At 42.7% G+C, this 25992-nt stretch overlaps 1 protein-coding gene across 1 annotated transcript in view; it reads right to left on the reverse strand.

Moving 5' to 3' along the window:
- The window catches only part of ANKDD1B (ankyrin repeat and death domain containing 1B), a 53226-nt gene extending 27473 nt beyond the window's left edge, over positions 1-25753 (reverse strand). Inside the window, 5 exon segments of the mRNA XM_060007177.1 lie at positions 5994-6095; positions 6194-6296; positions 15279-15376; positions 18099-18202; positions 25564-25753. Coding sequence (XP_059863160.1) covers positions 5994-6095; positions 6194-6296; positions 15279-15376; positions 18099-18202; positions 25564-25753 — 597 coding nt within the window.
- Between the last annotated feature and the right edge of the window lie 239 nt (positions 25754-25992).

Genomic DNA, 25992 nt, shown 5'->3' on the forward strand with positions numbered 1-25992 from the left:
GAAAAGTGCTAAAATAATCAATGGCCAAAAAAAAAAAGTGTATATAGATCAGCCCTCCAGGGCTCTGCACTCATGCATGTAGGGAGGCCGGAGAAACAAACTGGCACCAAAAATTCACCTCATTTACATTCTTGAGCCAGATATGTGGTCAATTAGACCTACATCCCCAGCCCTTCAGAGTTTGAAATCCTGACTCATCATCGATGGTTCTCATCGAATCACTAAGGAAGGGCAAAGGGAAGAGACAGAAACTGCTTGGGGCCTCCGTTTGCTGCTTGTGAGATTAGACCCCTAAATGAAGATCAAGATCTAGTCTTGAGCCATGAACAGCTCTTGGGAAATGACAGAGACAAAATTACTGTGTCTGGCTTATACAAATATCTGCTAATACTGACAACAGATAAAGGTCCATATAAACAAATCACAAAAAGGAGGATGGGAAACACTGATGATATACTAGATGAAAACATTTAGTCACACATCCTTAGAAATCAGTCACTTGTTTACTGAACAATTATTAAGCACCTATGTATATGTCAGATACTGTGCTAAGCAAGAGTGGTCAAGATAAAAACTACAGCACCCCGATGTTAAGAAGCTCAGAGTCTGTTAGGGAAGACGAACACACATACGAGTGATCATAATGAAAAGCAGGACCTGAGCTGGCGATCTGTGGGAGTACAGAACTCAGTGTGAGTGTGTGTTTGTGGCTGGGGAGCAGGTGACAAGAAATGGGGGGAGACAGCCTTTAAAGGTTGCTAATGCCCTGGAACGGCAGGAAAGAGCACTGGTGACCTGTTTCCTGTCCCCATCTTTTCCACTGGAGAACAGCCCCTGTGCCCCACCTTTGTGGAGCTGTTCATTATAGCTCCTGCCTCTTCCACCATCTACCCCTTGGTCAGAGTGTTTGGTTCAGGATGGTCATGTGCCAAGCCACAGGCCAATCAGAGTCACCTGTGAGCTTTCATATATAAAACTTGAGGCTGCTAGTAGCCATCTTTCCCACCATGTGGAGAGTAAACCTATCAATAATGCCAACAGAGACAGCCAAGAGTTGGGAGGAAAAAAAAGAGCTGGACCCAGCCATGCCTGAAGCCAGCCAGATACACCCTCAAACTCTTTAGTTAGGCGTTAATAAACTACCTTTAATGTTTATTCTAGATTAAACTGGATTTTTGTCACTCATAACAAAAAGAACTCTAACTAATACATATTTAGCCGTCTGGGGACACACACTACCGGAAGCATCAGGAGTCTGTTCAACTTTTAAATGGCCTTACTCTTTTATCCTTGGTTGCTACAAAGTCTTGCATTTCCGCATGCCTATACAGAGTGACAAAGGACCCACCCACAAAGAAAGCCTAGTCTGGTAAGAAATGGGAGGTTATCAAAAACAAAACATTTTTCCTCACCAAGAAAACAGCTATTACTTCAAACTTTGTATGCCCTTTAAAAAATGTTATCATCAAGAAAAAAAGTGAAAGCCAAATTACACAAAATAAGAACATTTAAAGTAGTCTCTATCTTATAAACATATCAAAAGGTAGCATGAAGAAAGATGAGGTGACAGTAAAATGAGATACAAATCTTTTCTCCCATCTCTAGTATAAGTTATTAGGCAAAATAACAAGAATTTCAAAAATGTGGGTTTTTAAAAAATATATAGTTTCTTATGTCTTATTTCATTTTTTAACCACCCAACCCTTTTAAATTACACTCAGGTGGGCCTCTACCAGTGCAGCCTCGGAGAACTGAGACTGCCCTCACTTGGAAGGCAGGGAGATTTTCCAGCCTGGAGGACTATGGAGCCTGGTGTCAGGGCCTCAAGCTTCAAGCCCCACACAAACCACAACAGCTTCCCAGCTCAGGAAGGGATCCTGAATCCCTTTCTTCATTAGCAAAAATAAGGAGGGTCCAGAATTCCTGTTCCTTTTTCCTTTATTAACTTAATGTGCATTTAACCTAATACGTCTTAATTCAATGCATTTAAATTGTTTGCACGTGAATAAGCCTGAGGAGTTGCAATTATTCATTAGAAATTATTTTTCATTTTTAAGTTTACTGCCAGGGTTATTTGACAAGGTACCAAGTTCGGTAAATGTTTCACAAACAGCCATTAAATGTGCACCTTAAGTCCAACCTGGCCATCCCTTCCCACAGGGATCCCAGAGAGCGTGCCCTGGAGAGCCTCTGAGGAGAGGAGGCCGGCGGAATCCAGCATGAAGCCCCCCGGTGCCTCCTGGGCATGTCTACACACCCAAGACATTTCCCTTCACCCTGCGATCAGGAATCCACAGCAGAACCCTAGTTGAAGGGGAAAACCAGCAGGGCCTTGAATAACTAGAGATTTGAGAGAGGACGAGAACATTGCCATGAGTAAAAAGTGCTGAAAGAGCAGTGTGTTGCATATGAAGGCATGGAACTGGTGTGAAGGGGAGCTGCTGGGTCAGTTCTCCCCAGATGGGAGTCAATAGGTTGGATGAAATCTAAGGCTGTTAGATGTGGGCCTCAGGTCCACATAGGAAACTGTCTTCTCAAATCCCTTCATGACTATTATCCCCAGTCCTCCAAAAAAAGGATGCTTCTTTGCATTTGGACCTCTAGAGACTTCATATATAGATTCCTTTAAACCAGTGGAAGTTCCCCGATATATGCAGCTGAAACCAACCTAACGTCGTACCACCAAACTTTATAAACATTCAACAGATACATGAGAGGCCTCTGAGGCCATTCCCTTCTGTGTCCCTTCCTCTCCAAACATTTTAGTCTGAATATTTATTTTTGATCACTAGGTGGGAGTTCACATGTAGATTCTAAATATCTAGACTGCTTCACCTATGACTTCTCCTGGCTGCTCTAATCTCTCTCCCCTGGAGAGGCCACATGATTTCTAGAGCTACGGAGTTGGGAGAAACTTCAGTATACTCCAGTGTCCTCCATCTCTCCCATCTCACCCAATCTCTTCCAGGCCTAGTTAAATCCATTTTGTTAATAAAGACCTCCTCCCTATAAGGCTTTCCTTGTTAGCTTTTGGATTTCCCTGTAGGCTAATGAGAAGGATTACTAACACTGGGTAGGTATAAAGGCTCTCCATCACTTTCTGTGGATAAGAAACTAGGGAAGAAGGCCCGCTGTGAAGGTGGAGCGGTCTTTTCTATACAGTGCATTTCATGAGCTCCACAGTATCTTTAAGCAAATACAGATGGAAAACCCAACACTGAATTAATTGACCCTGAGCTCCTGATCCCAGTTCCTACTGGCTTTTGCCAGTATCCTTGACCTCACTCACAGATCTCAGAAAAAGGACAGACTTTGTGTTTTTATTGGATTAATCCAGGTTTCTTTAGGATTAAAATTGGACTCAGAGATTCTTCTCTCCCTAGATGACCCAGTGAACTCATTATTTGCTCATTCCTCATATGTCTCTCCACCCATCTTAATTTTAGGTCCTCTTAGCTTCACATCTACCTGGCTCTGCACAGTCCGCTACCAGGACTCTTCAGCCTTTTCCCCAACAAACAGTCAGAGTTGGAGGAAGAGGAGTGGAACAGGACAAGTCCAGAGCCTGCCGAAGAGATAATGGCCAGCAGAAGCTCCAGAAGTGGGGAAGGTTCCCCACAAACTGCTTTGGTCTTTGAGCCCCTTCAGCTTGCCTGATCCTCCCCACACACAGCCGTCTCCCGTGAAAGCATCCAGAGCCCAATGAAACGGAAGACAGTCCTGTTCTCACACAAAACAGGTCCTAAGGGACTTCCCTGGTGGCGCAGTGGTTAGGAGTCCGCCTGCCGATGCAGGGGACACGGGTTCGTGCCCCGGTCCGGGAGGATCCCACGTGCCACGGAGCAGCTGGGCCCGTGAGCCATGGCCGCTGAGCCTGCGCGTCCGGAGCCTGTGCTCCGCAACCGGAGAGGCCACAACAGTGAGAGGCCCGCGTACCGCAAAAACAGGTCCTGATAAACAAAAAGGTCCTACTGTATAGCACAGGGAACTATATTCAATATCCTGAGATAAAAGAATATAAAAAAGAATACATATATTATATGAATGTAATATATATAACTGAACCACTTGGTTGTACAGCAGAAATCAACACATTGTAAATCAACTATACGTCAATAAAAAAATTAAGTTAAAATAAAAAGAATGTATATATATATATATATATATATATATATATAAAACTGAATCACTTTGCTTTACAGCAGAAAGCAAACACAACATTGTAAATCAACTGTACTTCAGTTAAAAATACCTTTTATTAAAACAAACAAACAAACAAAAAATCAGGTCCTGAACATATAATCTGCTGAACTGAATTGAATGGAATTCACTCATAGGCCACACTCCTAGTTAGCCTGGATCAAGCTGGAATGTCTGACTTCCTCATCCTGACATTAAATGCTGTTTGATTATGGTTATCAGTTTGAGGAAATTAGATAGCATTTTACCCTATAATAATTGTTATAATAACTAACATTTAGTGAGCACTTACCAAGTACCAGGTTCTCCGCTAAGTGCTCTATAGTCATTAACTCATTTAAGCATTCCAACAGTGGCTACTCTGATATATTACTCCATAGGAATGGCTTAGGGGTGGCGTCTGATTGGAAAGGGGTGGTAGAATGGCTTGCCATTTTGCTCACTGGCATAGGTATTTGTATATAAGATTGAGGAAGCATCAAAATCATTTCTATCAAAGAATGGAGGTATTGCTGACAAAAAATGACATGGAGGTCAAGACATCCACCCCCAACCCCATCATGCCTTGGTGCTACCATGAAGTAGGTTTTATTATTCCCATTGCACAGAGGGAGATACTGAGGATTTCAGCAGTTGGAGAACTTGCTAAAGCCACATAGTTAATATATGCCCAGGCCTCAGCCCAAGTCTGTCTGCCTCCAATCTGTAAAGGTATAGTTGCTCAGTCATATTCAGAAGAAGTAAACTAAATTTATAGACTTCATTTGAAGGAATGGCTTTTGTTGTTATTATTTTTAAGATTGAGGTCAGAAAAAAATGTGAAGGTTTTTTAAAAGAGGTGAAACAAAGCGAATATTACTGATTAACTTCTAGAGAGAGTTTAATGGAGAGTAAAGTTCTAGAGGCACAGTGAAAAGGAGGTTCCATTCAAACTCCAAATGCCAATCCCACAGAAGATATTATCCTATGAAAAAAGCCTAGAAGGAGATATTCCAGGGAAAAGACAGTCCCTAGCACATGGGCAATGCCCACTGTCCTCTGAGAAGGGAGATGGTGCAGCATGGTGACTAGAGTCAACCAAACCGGAATTCAAACCCTGGCTCTGTCACTTCTCAGTTTGGAGCCCTCAGACCAGGTACCTAGCCTCTCTGGGCCTCGACTTCCTCAAATATCAGTAAAAATAAGACTTCCTTTGAAAATAAGTAAAATATTTTTTCTTTATAGGATTACTGTGGGGATTAACAGTATAATTCGTTCATCCAGCAATGATTTGTTAAGCATCCCTACGTGCCAGGCCCTAGACCTCTCGCTGAAATAATGTGTGGACACAGCATTCCTCTGGGCCAAGCACACTAACGAACACTCCATAAGTGGTAGCTGTTACTATATCACTTCTTATGAAAGGAAAAAAATATAGATGGATATGGTAAAATTGCACTATATTCCACGGCTCATTACAGCACAGCCTTGGGTCAAATACATTCCCAAAAGGCCAGGCATAATCGACTAAAATGCAGGCACCCAAACAGGGTGGATACTGTCCACCCCTGGCCAGGATGAGGGAGTAGAGGCAGCTTCCTCAATACCTCCTGCCCTCCCCACATGCAGGTGCTAGGGCCACCACCGGCACCAACAATTTCCATCTGCTCTGTGCTCTGCCAGACAGAGACAGGATCCAGCTACAGGGTCAGGTCTGTCCGTGCTGGCTGCTTTGGCAGTTTCTGCAAGGGCAGGAAGAAAGCAGAATTTAGTGGGGGTGTATTTGAGACCTGTCCACCCAACAGCAAACACACCTCATCAGGCTGGTCCAAGTCCGTCAGGTGCAGATCTTGAATGAGGTACTTCACAATGCCCATGTTGCTCTGAGCCCCAAAGTGGAGGGCATTCATTCCATCCTAAAGAGAGCCAGGGTAGGGGAGACAATTACACTGCAATCTTCTCCTCCTGCACTGTGAGGAGAGGGCTTCTGTCCAGGTGTGATCCACATACCTACCTGATTCTTGGGTCTCTGGTCTGCTCCAGCTCTAACCAGCATGAGCATGATCTCAAGGCTTCCAGACCAGGATGCAAGGTGAATTACTGTCAAGCCATGCTTCCTCCAGAAAAGAGAAGAAAGGAATCTGTCACTTGGGTGAGCCACCACACTGTCTCAGCCAACAAAAGCTAGGTTAATACCTAACTGTTGAAAATTAAGAAATGACAGTTTAATATACAGCAAAGGTGATGTTTCAATTTTATGGGGACAATGAATATATTTAATAAGTGGTATAGGCACAAGTAGTTCTTCATCTGGGAAAAGATAAAATTAAATCCTGTATCATATCATACATACAAAAAAGCACACAATAAATATATTAGAAGAAAATCTAGACTATAATGTATAGTGTTTTAATTCAAAAGTTATAAAAGGAACAAGATGATAAACAAAGACAATAAACAAATGATAGATTTTTTTAAATGTACCTTAATAAAGATAAAGATAAATGTAAAATGCCCATCAATATTGGAACACTGAACAAATCAGGGAACAGTCATACCACATGATGTAGGCTTAAAAATAATTAATTAGGGCTGTAACAATTGACATGGAGAGACTTCCATTAGGTAGTTGTTAAATGTGGAAAATAAGATGCAGAGAAAATATAATACGATCCCATTTTTTATAAAACTAGCTATGACCAAAAACTCATATATGTATGTATCTATATCTATTATAAGTGGGTAAGTGGATAGATAGATAACAATGTGGATATGGGGACTTCTCTGGTAGCGCAGCGGTTGGGAATCCGCCTGCCAATGCAGGGGACACAGGTTCAGGCCCTGGTCTGGGAAGATCCCACATGCTGTGGAGCACCTAGGCCCGTGTGCCACAACTACTGAGCCTGCGATCTGGAGCCCGCGAGCCACAACTACTGAAGCCCGTGAGCCACAACTACTGAAGCCTGCACGCCTGGAGCCCGTGTTCCGCAACAGGAGAAGCCACTGCAATGAGAAGCCCATGCACTGCAACAAGGGGTGGCCCCTGCTCATTGCAACTGGAGAAAGCCCACTCGCAGCAACAAAGAGCCAACACAGCCATAAATAAATAAATAAATAAATAAATAAATAAATAAATAAATAAATTCATTAATTTAAAAAAAAACCCAAAGTGGATATGATCATATGAGCATGAGGAAAAGTACAGAAATAAACACACAGATCCTACATCGTTAAATGTAGTTACTGGAGAAGAGGAAACTATACAAAAAAGAAACAAAAGACTGAAGTTATAAAAAGAATTCTATTTATGCATAAATTATTTAAAATAGACTCTCTCAGTAAAATCACACATGCATAAAAGAGGCTGAAGGAGAGATTTTGCTCAAGACCTAGTGACCTGCAGTGATGCTGGGGGTACTTAGACCTGTACACCAAATGAACAGGAAGAGAAATGTGAAAGGAAACAGCCAGCAGTTAACACTTGTCTCAGGGAGGAGGGACTGGAGGGCTGTATCCTGAGGAAAATTAAGACCTGCGCCCTAGGTCCCAAGTTAAAGAAGTATATAGAGCAGACATTATGAGCATGATCCGTAGACTCAAACGAAACTGACCTCAAACTCTGGCTCTACCACTTTCAAATGCTATAATCTTGGTCAACTTAGTTAACTCTTAGCCTCAGGATCCTTAATTGTAAGTTCATGTGTCTGCTTTTCTGTTTCCTTTTATCCTTGTCAAAAAATCATCCATTAACTACGAATAAGGTCTGAGGATCTAATGTATCACATGGTGATTACAGTTAATAACACTTTTATATAATTGAAATTTGCTAAGAGAGTAGAAATTAAATGTTCTCATCAAAAAAAGAAATGAGGTGATGAGTGTGTTAATTAACTAGATGGGAGGAATCCTTTCACAATGTATACACACACTGAATCATCACCAGGTACACTTTAAATGTATCACAGTTTTATTTGAACCATACCTCAATAAAGCTGAAAAAAAATTTAAATAAATCTCTTTTAAAATGAAAACAAACAACAACAACAGCAAAACCCACAGGGTTTATAGGGGAAATGCGGCAGGGGCTCAACACTAAAAAACTCTGTCATTGACACCTTTTTAAAAAGATAGGACCCTGCTATGGACTGAATGTCTGTGTCCCTTGATAATTCATATGTTGAAGCCTAATCCCCAATGTGATGGTATTTGAAAGTCATGCCTTTGGGAGATAATTAGGTCAGGAAGGTGGAACCCTCATGAACGGGATTAGTGCTCTTATAAACAGACACAGAGAGCTTGCTTCCTCTTGCCGCTCTCCACTGAGAGTGGATAAAACCAGAAGCAGCTTTCACAAGATGCTGGCAGTGATGTCGTCTTAATCTTGGACTCTCCAGTTTCCAGATCTGTGAGAAAGAAACATTTGTTGTGGAAGCCACCCAGCCTATGGTATATTTGTTACAGCAGCCCAAGCTAAGACAGACCCTAATAAAAACAATAGTACAATTGTACATGTTAAATGGTTAGGTATTTAATCACCATAAATATGGTACTGGACCTCCAAAAAAAAAAATCATCCATAACCTCTGTATAGATGCCTTCCAAAAAGTAAGGCTTCTCAGCACATCTTATGTGCATCTCATAATCAACTGTATCTGTAATCCTGGAGACCAATTTGCTAAATGTATAGCATATAAATAAATAAACAAGGAATGAGGGTCTGTGGGGGACTTCCATTCTAAAGTGTATAAGCCTTTTGGCAGTTACTTTGGCTGTCCCCAGAAATTGCATTAATGTTTTCTCTTATTGTCAGTAAAGTCTGGGTATGGAGAAGTAAAGAAGCAAGTCCCAGATTATGGAGATGTAACTCTAAATCTGTGGTTCTTCACTGGGGGCAATTTTGCCCCCAGGGGTCATTTGGAGATTTCTGGAGACACTTTTGGTTGTTGTGACCTAGGGGAGATATTAGCATTTAGTGGGTAGAGACCAGAGATGCTGCAAACATCCTATAACCCCCCCAACCTCCACCACAACAAAAAAATCACCTGACCAACAGGACAACAGTGCCACTGTGGAGAAACCCTTCTCTAAATGTACATACCCTATAATATTTACCTTTCAGCTGTCACACTACACAGTGAGGCAGTCTATTAGAGTCTAGAGTGAAGAAAACGCTTACCAATTTCTGCACTTTTTCCCAAGGAACAATGATGTACAATAACTAGTTGAGGTTTTTCAAGAAATTTTACCCCTTAATTTGGCCTTCCCTATAAATCAATGTTTCACACCCAGTAACCATAAATCTAGTTTCACATATGGTCAGAAAAGAGGCCAGAAATATTTGGGATAGATGATAAATCATATTTTGATAGCTCTATTTTTCCCTAAGAGGTCATTCCTAATTTTAAAGCAGCCAACACTTAAGGATTTCAAACACCCATCATAAAATCCAAAAGCAAGGAATTCAAGAGGCAAACAACTTCAGTCTCTGAAACCACAAATTCCAAATGGAGCCATCATTCCTCAGAGGCAAAGAATCACTCCTCACAGATGTAAAGTAAGTCTTCTGATAAGAAACTGACATGCCTGAGAAGTTTATGAGCATGAGTCACAGATTACATTCTAGTCAGTACCTGATGCTCTATAAAGTGTAAAATGCCCACAGACACCGACAACCTGTTCTCATTACCAGTCTGATGACAGGCAAGAAGGTCAGTAACTTCCCCGGGGAACACTTGCACTCAGAGTAAGCAGCTCTGAGGGTAGATGCTTGCATTAGCCTCTGGGCACCACCTGCACTCCACCTGGGATCCTTTCTTCACATCTGGAGTAAGAGCCTCCATTTACCTCGTCTGCCTCTTCCCCAGATTTGTGGATGCTGCCCACCTTGAACCTGGAGTCCTCAGCCTCTGGGCTATGCATTTGATCCTCAGCACGCAACTTACCTGTTACAGTCTCAGTCCTTGCTCCCCAACAGAGTGTAGGTTCCTCAAAGCAGGGACTGTATCTATGCCAGTGCTTCCTGAAACAATCACCTGGGGATCTTGTTAAATTGCAGATTCTGATTCATGAGGTCTGGGGTGGGGCCCAAGATTCTGCATTTCTAACAAGCTCCCTGGTGATACCAGTGCTTCTGGTCCCAGGACCTACTCTGAGTAGCAAGGACTTATATCTAGTTGAATCCCCAGTAGTTGGCATTGATACTCACCCACAACAGACACTGAATAAATATTGATGGTGAAGGGGTGCCACTGTTGGCTCTTTGCAAATAGGTGTTAGAACTCAAAAGACAGAACTGCTAAGTCAAACTGAGGGCTCATCACTCAGATAAAGAAGCTGCCAGGTCTGGCCAAACATGGCATTGCTTGAATTATAAAAAGCATTTTATTAGTTATGCTCTAATGCCACTGTGAATAATTGATTTAGTTACAGAAATACTTAATGAATCTTTCAAGGCAGAGTACAGAGGTACATCAGGAACGATGCTATTTCCCACCTGACAGCATTTCAGTGCCCCAAGGCAAAGTTACAAGAGGCTGATGCTAGCCAGAGTCATGCTTCAAATACAGGGTAATACAAATATATGTTTGGAAAAACCTCAGAGAGAACGAAGTGGTAAAACCTCTCTCCAACATTTTGGGTACAACTGACTTACACTCTGACATAAACGAGTAGTGTGTTTAATACATTAGACACATGGCAATCCTCAGACATGCTGTTTAAAAGAAAAGATGCTATTGAACCTGGGCAATGGATACACCAGTGTTTACTGTACAATTCTCTCCACTTTCATAGTATGTCAAAGGTTTAGGGTTATGATCCTGTTTAAGATGGTATAAGTACACTCCACTCTGTCTCTCCCAACAAATGCTACTAAAATCTCTGGACAGACGTTTGGAACAGCTATTTGAGGACTCTGAGGAGTAAATGACAGCAGGTAGATTGAGGAAGAAAACCAGAACTCAAAATACAAACAATCAGGGTTTCCTGATCTTTTTGTTTTCTCTTCCATACCTTCCAGCTGGGACTCAAAGCAGTACAAATCACTGGCCCGGACAGAAACAGCTCCAAGAGGAGCTTCCCATTCTGGTCTAAGAAGTGGAAGGGGGCCCCTACAGGGCAGAGAAGGTGGGGGAAATCCTAATTTTGTTTTGTTTTCTCTTCTGGTTCCGCCCCAGGCAAGCCTCACTCCCAAAGTTGCAACCCCACAGTAGAAGGGGTAGGAGCAGTGACTGGGCAAGCAGTGACAGAGGGAATCCTTCTCTCTGACCTGAGGAACTGTGGTCAGAAGAGGAGGATGCGGGTGGGGGAGGGGGGAAAAGGGGTTTTTTTTCCTCTCTTAGTCCCAGAGGCAGCCGTAATTGTGGGAAGTACACAGCAGAGCTGGGATACTACACCCTTGGCTTTCTAGTCAGAAGACCAGGAAAAGGTGGAGAAGGGCCCTGTAGGTGGAGAATGTAGGGGAGATGATCTTGGAGAGGTGGGAGTTCAAGAAAGCAACCCCATAAAGTTGTGTATGTACTACTGGCCTCCCCCCGGACCTGTACATGTTCCTGACCCTAAACAGTGTGACAAAAGCTTGGGGAACTGAACTATCGGGTAGACCACTGCCCAGGTCTCAGACTGGCTCATGGATAGCGCACAGGTCCAAACAGCACTGCAAAAGTGTTAAAAACTGGTGACATTGGTGTCAAATGGTGTTGAAGAAATCGGTCATCCATATACCAGATTCCTTATAACTTTATACTTAAATTAACTCAAAACGGATGATAAATCTAAATGTAAAACACAAGGCTATAAAAGTTTTAGAAGAAAAATATGAGAAATCTTCATAACCTTAAGTTAGGCAAATCATTCTTAGATATAATACCAATAGCTAGATTCATTTTTTAAATACAAGTGAATTGAATTTCATCAAAATTAAAAACTTCTGCTTTATGAAAAACACTAAAAAGATAAGCTGCAGAGGGTGAAAAAATATTTGCAAATCACATATCTAACAAAGGACTTGGATCCAGAATATATAATGAACTCTCAAAACTCAACAATTAAAACAGGGACTTCCCTGGTGGTCTAGTGGTTAAGAATCTGCCTTCCAATGCAGGGGACACGGGTTCGATCCTTGGTGGGGGAACTAAGATCCCACATGCCATGGGGCAACTAAGCCTGCGCGCTGCAACTACTGAGCCTGCGTGCCACAACGAGGGAGTCTGCGTGCTGCAACTACAGAGCCCACATGCTATGGAACCCGTGCGCCACAACTAGAGAGACCTCACACTCTGGATCCCACGTGCCACAGCTAGAGAGAAGCCCGCACGCTGCAACAAAGAGCCCGCGCGCCGCAACTGAGACCCGCCACAGCCAAAAATAAATAACTAAATAAATATTTTTTAAAAAATAGTACCAAGCACACAGGGTTGTTGCAAAGATCAAATAAAATTAATGTAAAAAAACCAACATAATCAATTTTTTTAATGTTCAAAAGATTTGAACAGACATATCACCAAAGAAGATATACAAATGGTAAATAACACAAGAAAATATGATTTAATAACAATTAGCTATTAAAGAAATGCAAATGAAACCACAATGAGATGCCAATACAAACCTATTAGAATGGCTAAAATTAAGGGAGAAAAATAACAATACCAAGTGCTGATGAGGATGTGGAACAAATGGAAACCTAGTACATTGCTGGTGGGAATGAAAATGGTGCAGCCCCTCTAAGAAAGTCTAGTGGCTTCTTGCATATAGCTCACTATATGCCCCAGTAATCTCACTTCTCTAGGTATTTACATTAGAGAAATGAAAACTTATGCTTACACAAATACCTGTACACGAATGTTTACAGCAGCTTTACTTGTTATAGTCAAAAACTGGAAGCAACTCTAATGTCCTTCAACTGGTGAATGGATATAATAAACTGTGGTATATCTATACACTGGAATACTATTTAGCAATAAAAAGGGAGGAATTATTGATACATGCAACACATGAACCTCAGAGAAATTTTGCTGAGTGAAAAAAGCCAGTGTCAAAAGGTTACATACTATATGGTATCATTTATATGGCACTCTCAAAAAGGCAAAATTATAGAGGTGGAGAAAAGATCAGTGGTTGCCAGGGTAGGGGAGGGTTTGACTACAAAGAGGTTTTGACTACAAAGAGGCAGCATACAGGATTTTTCTGGATGATGCAACTGTTCTGTATTTTGATTGTGATAGTGGTTACATGAATTTATACATGTGTTAAAATTCATAAAGCTGTATGCCAAGAAGAAAGTTAATGAACAGTATGTTAATTTAAAAATTAAAGTAAAATAAAAAGTTATTGTATCTGGGTTTCAATGTTAAAATAAAACTAGCCTCTTGGCAATCATGTCTATTACCAAAACATCTTTTGCAGGCTAAATAACATTAAAAAATAATCAAATGATAATTTTCAGACCTAAACAACATGTTCCTTAAGTATTATAACTGTAATACAACCTATTACACTCATTAAGTTGGAGTGCTTGCAGTGCCAATTTTTTAAAGTTTTTTTAAAAAATTTATTTATTTATTTATATTTATCTTTGGCTGTGTTGGGTCTTCGTTGCTGTGCGCGGGCTTTCTCTAGTTGAGGTGAGTGGGGGCTACTCTTCATTGCGGTGCGCAGCCTTCTCGTTACCGTGGCTTCTCTTGTTGCGGAGCACAGGCTCTAGGTGCACAGGCTTCAGTACTTGTGGCACGTGGGCTCAGCAGTTGTGGCTTGCGGGCTCTAGCTCTAGAGCTCAGGCTCAGTAGTTGTGGCGCATGGCTTAGTTGCTCCACGGCATGTGGGATCTTCCCGGCCCAGGGCTCGAACCTGTGTCCCTTGCATTGGCAGGCAGATTCTTAACCACTAAGCCACCAGGGAAGCCCTGCAGTGCCAATTTTTTAAAAGGGGTTTTTCTTCATTCTGATTCTGTTGTTTATCAATTCACTTGCCTACCAATACTAGAGCAATAATTAGACAGAGAGGGATGTGTCCCTCTGGTGAAACAAAGAGAAACTCTCATCATTATGAAGTCTAGGCCATGTCTATGAGTGCCGACAAAACCAATAAGATAACCAATAAGATGACCAATTGGTCAACCATTTATTCATCTTCCAATGATTTACCAAGCACATACTAAACCTAACCCTGTGAGACATGAAGGTAAAGCAATGCTGAGTCTTACCCTCCAAAGAGTCAGTCCAGGGAAAAAATAGAATAGCTCTTTAAGAATTTTTTGAATAGTTTAACTTTAAAAAACATGGCCCATTGGATTAACTAAGAATCAAGAACTATCATCCATTGGATTAACTAAAAGCCAAGGTTATCACCTACTTTTGCAACTGGAGATGATAAACATGATGTTGGGTCTCTCCAGCCTAACTGGTTTCCTTGTTCCATGGTAAAGTATTAAACGAAGTTGGGAAAAGCACGTGGAAAATCTTTAGGGTGGATTTTGATGTCTAGGCAGATAAATCATCAAGGTGATACGTGGCTAAGGCCATGGTCTCTGGAATCAGATAAGCCAGGTTCAAATCCTGCCTCCACTCCTTCTTAGATGTAATTTTGGGGGCAAGATACTTAACCTCTCTTTGTCTCAGGCCCCTCATCTGTAAATTGGACATTATAGCAATACTTTTCTCACAAGGCTGGGGGCACTAAATTATCAAAGTCCTGAGACTGGTGCCTGGTACACAGTATGTGTTTAATACGCCTTATTTATTTATCAGAGTTCACAGGGAAAATTCCAGATTTAATGTCCCTGAGTCCAGTTAGCTTCTGTCTTCTATGCCCCCAGTTACACTCTAGGCAACCATTTTATTCTTACAAATGGATGCTACTGGCCATAAGGTCAATATGGGAAAATAAGTAAAAGCGTAAATCCTATAGGTAGTGGGTAAACAATTGGTGACTATCAAATACAAAAAGCACATAATATGCGTATTCTCTAAATAGATCTTTCCAAAATGAACACTGCCAATGGAAATATTTTGTGTGTAGGTGCAGAAAAGATAACCCAAGCGGCCAGATTTTCCCCTTACGTTGGTTATGCTCCGATCCATTCTCCCCAACGAAGACGAGGTTACCTCACCAGCAACACCCCCCTGGCCTTGTGATTCAGCAAGAAATCCACCGCAGACAAATGACCTGTCCCCACTGCAAAAGGCAGGGCTGTGCGGTTCATCTGAGGAAACACAATTAGTGTTTTCAGTCATCTGATTGTTATTTAGCCTTCTTAAGATTCCTGGTTCTTTTTTTTTTTTTTTTGCGGTACGCGGGCCTCTCACTGTTGTGGCCTCTCCCATTGCGGAGCACAGGCTCCGGGCACTCAGGCTCAGCGGCCACGGCTCACGGGCCCAGCCTCTCTGCGGCATGTGGGATCTTCCCGGACCGGGGCACGAACCCGTGTCCCCTGCATTGGCAGGCGGACTCTCAACCACTGCGCCACCAGGGAAGCCCAAGATTCCTGGTTCTTGAACGGCCATAATTTTCTATCAGGTGCTTGTGTTTTGATTATTTATCTACTATTTGCCTAGCCTTTGAAAGTAGTGAGAACTGTATCCAGCATAATCTTGCATTTCTCTACTGTTAGATAATAGAGAATTTAGCAATCAACTGGAGGATATGCCTCAAGCTGAAATCCACTGCGTAACCTATGACTGATTGTATGGATTTCAACTAGAGAGTAAAAGCTGTATTTCTCCGGTATGCAATCATTAATAATGGTAGGACATGTTGATAATACATAACAAAAAATCTTCCTAGAAGTTCAATCCATATATGGTTCTTTCCTCTGTAATTTTTAGACTGTAAATTTTACTGAAGCAAACAAATCAAGAAAGAGACGGAAGGAAGGAAGGAAGGAAGGAAGAGAGAGAGGGAGAGGGAGGTAAGAGGGGAAGGGAGGGGAGGGGAGGGGAGGGAAGGAGGAAGGAGGGAGGAAGAAAAGACACACAGAGAGAAAGAAAGCTATAAATATCTTTTGCTTCAAAGAAAAGCCAACTTGGTGCTCCCAGGATGTCTAGAGACAGTCTGACATGCTTCAGACAATGGATGTTTTGCTTGTAACTAAAACACATGTCATAGTTCCCACATTCTAGATACTGATCTTGCTTCCAAAGAATTTACTATCCTTTGTTTCTCATAAATAATTTATTGCAAAAATTGAGAACTGTTTAATCTGATTTCCTTGGTAGCTAAATTGGTGATAAACTAAATTTGAGTTACCCTTGCTATTTTCTGCAGTCTAGAGCTATGTCCTAGTATGTCAAATTTGGGCTTATAAACTCCCCTTTAACTTTATTCGTGAATAAGGATGCAAATCAAAATACCATCCAAGATAATTCAATAAAACCACTTCCATGTTTTTTCATTTCTGTCATCACAGATTTTAAGGAACTCTACAAGTAACCATGTCAACAATTTTCTGTAAACAGGACTAAAAGAGATGTCATTAGAAAGCATAATATAATTCATCAGGAGTTTACAATAACTTGCTACACTGACTGTAAGTTTAAGTGTACTATCTCTCTAAGTACTTTAATATAAAAATATGGTTTAAAATATCAGAAAGTTATATGGAAAAAATTTTCAAATGGTTATAAAAGTACACTGGAGAATCTATTTCCTGCTGCTTGGAAAAATGATTATTGCTTTACTTATTCAACAATTAATCTAGATATTACCTTAAAAGATCCTTGCTTATTTCTTTAATTTTTGCTCCCTTCCTTTCTTGATTCCCTTCCTTTTTTTTTTTGTTCCTAAAATTGTTATGCTGTAAAAATTTGCTATTTTTCTACTCTTTCTAGGATGTCTGTGGACAATGAATATGGTATACACAGGTAACACATCAGACATACACATGTACACATACACAATATACACAGACACATAAACTCCCACATACACATAAACACAGATCCCCTCACACACACACATGCACAACTGTTAAACACCCTTCCACTGCACATGATGCATGACCTCAGTTTCTATGACCTCATTGCCTGGGATAGATCCAGGTTTTGTGGAACATCAAGTTTACACTCTTTGGGAGCCCTCTTTAAAGCCAGAGTCAGAAAGCTTAACAGATTACAGTTAAAATTTCTTACTTTTTCAGATTTTACAAAATCATATAACAATGGAACACACTGCTAGAGTCCTCCCAGTGCCTTGGAAGGAGTCTGTGCAAGCAGGTGTCTTAAAGTTTATGCTTCATTTGCATTACATCCACCTCTGCCATCCCCACAAATTGTCCTAAACAATTGACACAGCCCCCAGTCTGTTCACTTTGATAAACCCTGCCTGGTGGCACTGTCAGGAAATCCCCACAGAAGCAAGCAGTAGGAAATCCATGTCTGTCAGTGGGACCTCTCCCCTAAACCCAGGCACTTGAAGAACAAGTGAGAGCCAGGTTTCAGAAGAGGCCTCACTGCCCAACATGCAGATGAACTATATTTCAGAAGCAATAAAATGCAAACCCATACTCTCCATTGGATTTTAAATTTGGAAGGCCCCAACCATAAAGGACATCACTGGCGAGAAAACAATGATGAACCGTGTAGCAAAAGATGTTCTGCCTTTCCAGAATATTTGAGGCCAAAGTGATCCACAGGCTATGATCCAGGACCAAGTCCAAGCCCATAACCTTGACAGTTGGCTTCACTGTCCACCCACAGACTTAGTACAGCTGCACATAAAGACCCTGGACGCTTCCCCTTGGAATAGATCAGTTAAAACACCCAGAGCCTCTTCCACTGCTTGATTCCACCTTTAGCTTAAACATTATGGAATTGCCAGCAACGGAGCTCTCCCTCATCTCATTTAGCAGAATCACTTTTATTTTTATTTCAGTTGGACTGTGTAAACCCACACGACTGTCACTTGTCACATCTGTGATTTCTACTCACATTGTTCACAGCATTCATGTTAACCTTCTTTTCAAACAGCTTCTCCATAAGCTCCAAATTATTGCTTTTAGCAGCATTCTGGAAGCTTCTCTCATTTGGCAGCACTAAAAGCAAGCAAGCAAGCAAGCATGACAGGGAATTTAAGAGGGCTGAAGAGAAAGCAAACCTCGGAACTAAAAACTTGAAACAGCAACCTTGAGCCTTTCGCATTCTGCTATTCTGGACGTGGGAACTTTGCTTCAGTATTTCATAAAGCTGTATTATCAAGATTCCACGTTCTCCTCATGCTGCAAGTGTTTTCACAGCCTTAAAAATCTTCCTGGTCCCAAGCAAAACATTATTCCAAAGGACCACCCTGAAGTCAGCAATGCAGTATCTAGCTCTAGGAGGTCAGAGGGTGGCCATTGACTTCTCAGGGGGTGTTGTTTATAAGACGTTTGTACAAGATTACTCAGGGAGGAGCCCAAATACTCCATGCAAGCTTATAGAGATAAAACTGTTGTCTGCAGAACCCTTTGCAGATGCCAGACCTGCAGAAACAGAACCTTAAAATGCAGCACATCATATAAATATACATGAACGAAGGCTAAAAGGGATGAACCTGTTTTATTCTCATTTATATGAAAGGAGATAAAAGTGGATTCACACTTTTAACTATAAACATTAACATTACTATACACTATGAACATTATATGTCACACACAAATACATATTTAGATGGCAGGTTTTATTAAATAGCCTAGAGGAGATTCCAGGATTTACTGAGTTGTTTGTTTGTTTGTTTGTTGTTGGTTTGTTATTGTTCTTTTGTAACGTAAAGGAGCTGGAAAGCTCTCAGAGGACAATCACAACATTGGGGAATAAACTCAGAGTTGGGATGATGTGAAATCAGCAATTGACCATCTCCAAAAAGAAAGGACCTAAGAGAGGTTTTATAGATTTTTTTTTTTTTTTGGCTGCATTGGGTCTTTGTTGCTGCGTGCAGGCTTTTCTCTAGTTATGGCGAGAGGGGGCTATTCTTCGTTGCAGTGTGTGGGCTTCTCATTGCGTTGTCTTCTCTTGTTGCAGAGCACGGGTTCTAGGCATGCAGGCTTCAGTAGTTGTGGCTTGCTGGCTCAGTAGTTGTGGCTTGCTGGTTCTACAGTGTAGGCTCAGTAGCTGTGGTGCACGGGCTTAGTTGCTCCGCAGCATGTGGGATCTTCCCGGACCAGGGCTCGAACCCGTGTACCCTGCATTGGCAGGCGGATTCTTAACCACTGTGCCACCACGGAAGTCCCTATAGATGTGTTGTTGAGTAGTTTCCCTAGCATCTGCCAAGGACTTTTCAGCATGCTTCCAAGTCCAGTCAAAGACCAGGGAGTATCTTCCTGGGAGACATACACGTTCATTCTATCGCTTGGCTCTTCCCATTGGGTTGGCCAAAAAGTTCATTTGGGTTTTTCCATGCCATCGTATGGAAAAATCCAGACGAACTTTTTGGCCAGCCCAATACTGCTACTCTTGCTATCACTCTAAGTAACTTCAACATCCAGGCAGATGATTAATCCAACACCTTGGTCTCTCAGTTCCCTAGCCCCCTCACCTCCAATAATCTTTTCCTCCACCTGACCTCAGCCACCTAATTTCAGAGTCATACTCTTGACATGACTATCATCACTACATCATAATGAGACAGGAAGGGGGCAGGGCACAATCTCTAAAAGAATAACATAGCCTGAGGACAAGACATAAACTGATTAGAACCAAATAGGTCCAAGATGGCAGATGAGTTGACTTCCACTAGACCTTGAGCCTCAGTAATATGCTCAGCTCATCGTAACACATCAGCACCACTAAATGAGACACCAACAGGTGCCTTGACAGTTCCAAGGCCGACCATAAAGGTCAAAAAGTGGGTGGTGGCCCAATTCCTGGAAATCCCCACCCCTTCCCCAAAATAGCTGGAATACTCCTCCCACTCATTAGCCTATGAAATTACCCATCCCTATAAAAACGGACAAGCCCATACCCTGGTGCCTCTTGCCTTCCAAGATGCCCCACACTCTGTCTGTGGAGTGTGCATCTCCCTGAATAAACCTTCTTTCACTTTACTATGGCTCACTCTTGAATTCTTTCCTGCGCAAAGCCAAGAACCCACACTTGGCAGCTGTCCCAGGGACTCGGACGTGACCTGGGATGTGAACATCCTCCCGCGCCCTACTCTCCTTCCTGCAACAGTAACTACACTACCTCTGACATCTTCAAGAATCCCATTCTCTGACCATGGACTCATCCATTCAGCTCACCTGCTCTAGTTTTCCCAGTCCAGAAATTTTGCGACCTCATCAAGTCCTCCATTCCACTCTTCTCACCGTCTTTTTATATTATCCATCCCTTAGGCCCTTCCTTCCCTCCTCACCCAGTTTAGATCCTATGGTTCATCTTTGAACCACTTCCGTGCAAACACATTTACCTCCCTCACCACTCGCTTCCTTCATCCGACTAGTTGGCAGAATCCAAATTCTGAGATTAAACCCAACCGCTATCTGCTCCATTTCTATACCTGGACAGCTAAAAGTCAACCAATCTACCCACCTTCATTTATACCCACACTCTCTGTTTTTATTACTGTTACAATCAATGAAGCATCCCTGTGCCTTCCCAAGGCCAACCTCTCCACTTGGGATCTAGATCCCATCCCTTCTCATCTTTTCAATTATTTCATCTATCTCCTGGAAATTATCCTCTTTCTCCTCTGCATCATTTAATGTCTCTCCAGTGGACTGTTCCCTTCAACATATACAGAGGTGCTATAATACCTCTCGTGTAAAAAAAAAAAAAATCCCTTAACTTCACATTCCTCTCCAACTGCCATTCCACTTCTCAATTTCCCATTACCCTCAAACTTCTTAGAAGTGTTCTATTATGATGTTCTATAATGATGTCTCCATGTACTCAGCTCACCATCTCATCTCAACCTATGCTAATCAGACATCATGCCTATTGCTCCACCAAAACTGCTCTTATCAGGGTCACTCCATCTTGCTAAAATCCAGTCATCACTTCTCTGTCATGTGCACTGAACTCCCGGCAGATCTGACACAGAGGACCACATTCTCCTTCAAACACGTTTTCCTCCAGGCTTTTGTTAGACCACTTGTTGCTTTCCAGTCTCTTTCACTGGTTCTTCCTCCTCTGCTCGATCTCCAAATGTTGGAGCACCCTAGGGTTTTTATAAAACTAACAACCTGATGGAACAGACATTATTACCCCCATCTTACAGATGAGGAAATTGAGGCTTAGAAAAGTTAAACCACTTGCTCATGCCTTAAAGATAATAAATGATAGAATTGTCCTAGGCAGCCTGAATTCAAAGCCCAAGCTTCCAGTCACTGCATGTGTCCAGGGTGTCAGTATGGGAGTGTACTGAAGTAGAGGGCCAAACTGCCCACTGGCCACATGCTTTAGCCAACACATTCCGCTGGTTAGGCCGGACTCCTCTCAGCTCCTTCTCCTGGTTCGTACACAGCCTGGCCACAGCTCCTTGCCCCAGTGTATTAATCCAATGGGAGGGGGGTTCTATTTCCAGGTCCTTATCCCTCTTTGGTATATCGCTGAAATAGCAAGTCAAGACCTTACTGTGCCCGGAAATATGACACATGGATTCTAGTCTGTCCCTGAAGTTGAGTATCTTGCCCCTTGTCTACCATATCGATAAGGAAAATTAAGGGACTTCCCTGGTGGTCCAGTGGTTAAGAAACCGCCTTCCAATGCAGGGGTTGCGGGTTCAATCCCTGGTAAGATCCCACATGCTGTGCCGCAACTACCGAGCCCACGTACTCTGGAGCTTGCGTGCCATAACTAGAGAGATGCCCACGTGCCACAACTAGAGAGAAGCCTATACGCCACAACTAAGACCCAACGCAGCCATAAATAAATAAATATTTTTAAAATTTTAATTTTAAGAAAGTTTCTAAGACAATTAAAAGGCACCATAGGGCTTCCCTGGTGGCGCAGTGGTTGAGAGTCCGCCTGCCGATGCAGGGGACACGGGTTCGTGCCCTGGTCCGGGAAGATCCCACGTGCCGTGGAGCAGCTGGGCCCGTGAGCCATGGCCGCTGAGCCTGCGCGTCCGGAGCCTGTGCTCCACAACGGGAGAGGCCACAACAGTGAGAGGCCCGCGTACAGCAAAAACAAACAAACAAACAAAAAAAAACACCATAAAAAACTCCTGGTCCAAGCCAATTACATCAGAATATCTATGGGCTTAAAATGTTCACTGACTGGCCCACGGCTTACTAATTGTGTAACCCTGTAACAATTCTGAATTTTAATATCCCAACCTGTAAAACAGATTATAAAACCTTCCTTCAGTGGTGTGAAGGAGCCAGCTTGTACAGGCTAATAAGAACCAACTGTGTGTAACTCTTCTCAACTCTGTGTTCAGTGACATCACATTGTAGCTTGAAATCAGTCACAGTGGAAGCATTACACAAAGGAAATTGGAAAACACTACAAATCAGAACTTTTTCTCCCAGAGAGTTGGTAGTTAGACCCTTACCAACACACCACCGTCTACCTTCTGGGTAATAAGTGACAGAGTCGAGAAAATGGCCCAGACAAAATCATAAACATATCAATTTACTAAATAATATTTAGAAGAGTACTTTAATATATATGCGTTAAAAATGTAATGGATAAAATCAAGTAAAGGTTAAATGTTCAGTCAAAAACAACAGGTTAGGGCTTCCCTGGTGGCGCAGTCGTTGAATATCTGCCTGCGGTGCAAGGGACATGGGTTCGAGCCCTGGTATGGGAGGATCCCATATGCTGCGGAGCAACTGGGCCCGTGAGCCATGGCCACTGAGCCTGCACATCTGGAGCTTGTGCTCCGCAACAAGAGAGGCCGTGACAGTGAGAGGCCCATGCGCCGCGATGAAGAGTGGCCCCCACTCGTCACGACTAGAGAAAGCCCTTGCACAGAAACGAAGACCCAACACAGCCAAAATTAATTAAATAAATTTAAAAAAAAAAGATGTAGCAGGGTACTGGTAGCGGTAAAGATCTACATTAGTGTAGGAGACATACTTTAAAAAAAAAAAAAAAACAGGTTACACAGAGCTGTATCATTCACTTAAACTTTTAGGGGTACAACACTCCATGCCTTCAGTAGCAGAGCAAGTTTGAGGAAAGAGGGTCAGAACAGGAGGGGGCCATGCTGAGCTAGAAAAACAAGTCCAGACTTCCTCTTTCATGTCATTCAGGTGGTACCTCAAATGGTACCACCTCTGAAAAACCACGCCTGACCACCCAATCCTCTTTCCCCTGTCATTCTCTACCCCTATGCCCTACTCCTTTCTTTCTTCATATCATTTGATATTATTTGACATTTAATACATATATACTTGTTCACTGTCTGCTTCCTTCACCTGAATACACATCCATGGGGAAGCTGAAGTAATCCCAGTGCCTAGTGCTAGTAGATGTTCAATAAATATTTGTTCAATGGTTGGATGGAAGGGTTGGGTAACCACAATCACTTCCAGAAGAATACTGCCAGGAGGGAATATAGGCTCAGTACTATGAGAACTTCCAATTTTTGGAAAAAAAAAAAAAAATCTGGACCATGGATCAAAGAGGAAATCTCAAGAGAAATTAGAAAATATTTTGAACTGAATGAAAATAAAAATAAAATATATCAAAACGTGTGGGATGCAGCTAAAGCTTATAGAATTAAATTATCAGAAAAGAAGAAAGGCTTCAAGTCAATAATCTAAGCTCCTACCTTGAGAAAGTAAAAAATGAAGAGCAAAATAAACCTAAATCAAGCAGACAGAAGAAAAACAACAAAGGTAAAAGCAGTAATCAATGAAACTGAAAACAGAAAAACAATAGAGAAAAATCAATAAAAACAAAAGCTGGCTCTTTGAAGACGTCAATAAAATCAATAAACCTCTAGCAAGACTAAGAAAAAAGAGGGAAGACACATATTACCAATGTAAGGAATGAAAGAGAGCAGAGCACTACAGTCTCCACAGACATTAAAAGATGAAAAAGAGAATACTATGAACAACTCCATGCACATAAATTCAACAACTTAGATGAAATGAAACAACTCCTCAAAAACCACAAACTACCAATATTTGCTCAAGATTACACAGATAACTGGAATAATCCCATCACTATTAAAGAAATGGGCTTTGTAGTTTTAAAAATTCCAAAAAAGAAATCCCCATACCGAGATAGTTTCACTGGTGAATTCTACCAAATATTTAAAGGATAACATCAAGTCTATACCATCTCTTCCAGAAAACAGAAGAGGAGGAATCACTTCCCAACACATCTTATGAGATCAGCATTTCCTTGATTCTAAAACCAAAGACATTACAAGAACAGAAAACTATAAACAAATATCCCTCAACAACATAGATTCAAAACTCCTCAAACATTATCAAGTCAAATCCAGTCATATATAAAAAGTATAATACACCATAACCATGTGGGGTTTATCCTGACAATGCAAAACTGGTTCCATATTTGAAAATCAATCAATGTAATCTACTATATTAGTGGTCTAAAAAAGAAAAACTACATGATCATTTAAATTGATTTAGAAGAAGCATTTAAAAAAATTCAACATCGGGCTTCCTGCATGGCACACTGGTTAAGAACCTGCCTGCCAACGCAGGGGACATGGGTTTGAGCCCTGGTCCGGGAAGATCCCACATGCTGCGGAGCAACTAAGCGGGTGCGCCACAGCTGCTGAGCCTGCGCTCTAGAGCCCGTGACCCACAACTACTGAAGCCCGCGCGCCTAGAGCCCGCAACAAGAGAAGCCACCGCAATGAGAAGCCCGCATTCACCGCAACGAAGAGTAGCCCCCGCTCTCCGCAACTAGAGAAAGCCCGTGTGCAGCAACAAAGACCCAACGCAGCCAGAAATAAATAAATTTATAAGGGCTTCCCTGGTGGGGCAGTGGTTGAGAGTCCGCCTGCCAATGCAGGGTACACGGGTTCGTGCCCCGGTCTGGGAAGATCCCACATGCCGCGGAGCGGCTGGGCCCGTGAGCCATGGCCGCTGAGCCTGCGCGTCCGGAGCCTGTGCTCTGCAACGGGCGAGGCCACAACAGTGAGAGGCCCGCGTACCGCAAAAAAACAAAACAAACAAAAAAACCCTCTTTCCTTATTTGTAAAAGGGCTTAATCGTTTCTTGAAAAATTCTTTTCCTTAATTTGAAAGGGTAACACTTTCCTTCCACCCACAGCGCAGGGTTAACCGGAAAAAAACGTCCTGAGAAATGTGAGCCAAAACTTCGGTGGGGGTGGATCCCAAAGCTGAAAACTAGCCCTCCGAGGGCACAGGGATGAGGATGCGCTCGGGTCACTTCCCGCCGCGGCCTGAGCGCTGCACCCACACTGCTCAACCAGCTCCCCGCGCCCGCGCGGCGCCGGCAGCGCCGGCGTCTCCAGGCCTTGTTCCCAGACTCACGGAACTCGTGCTCGGCCGTCGCCTCCTCGCGCCGCGGACGCTCTTGCTTCGGGATCCGCGCCAGGCCTCTCCAAGACCGGGCCGTCGCGCCCCTCAGGTCCTCCCAAAATCCCTTGGCGGCCGTAGCCTCGCCAAGCAGCAGCCCCCTTGCCGCTTCCCTGCGCCCAGGGGCGCGCCGACCCGGCTCCATGTCCGACCCGAGGCCCTCAGGTCCCCGGGGCCGCTCACCCCCGGGACCGCTCACCCCCGGGGCCGCTCTCGGCTGCGGGCGCTTCTAATGGCGGCTCGCCCCGGGTCTCCAGCCCTGGCCGGGCGGAGCTGCCTTCAGGTGTGGCGTGATTTGGATGGGTTCACGCGAGGCAAAACGTTCTGAGAAAACTACCGGCGCACACTTAGGCCGTTCTTCGTACAGTTGGGAGAAGTGTCGAG

This window comes from Delphinus delphis, chromosome 3, assembly GCF_949987515.2.
Source record: "Delphinus delphis chromosome 3, mDelDel1.2, whole genome shotgun sequence".
NCBI classification, from domain to species: Eukaryota; Metazoa; Chordata; class Mammalia; order Artiodactyla; family Delphinidae; genus Delphinus; species Delphinus delphis.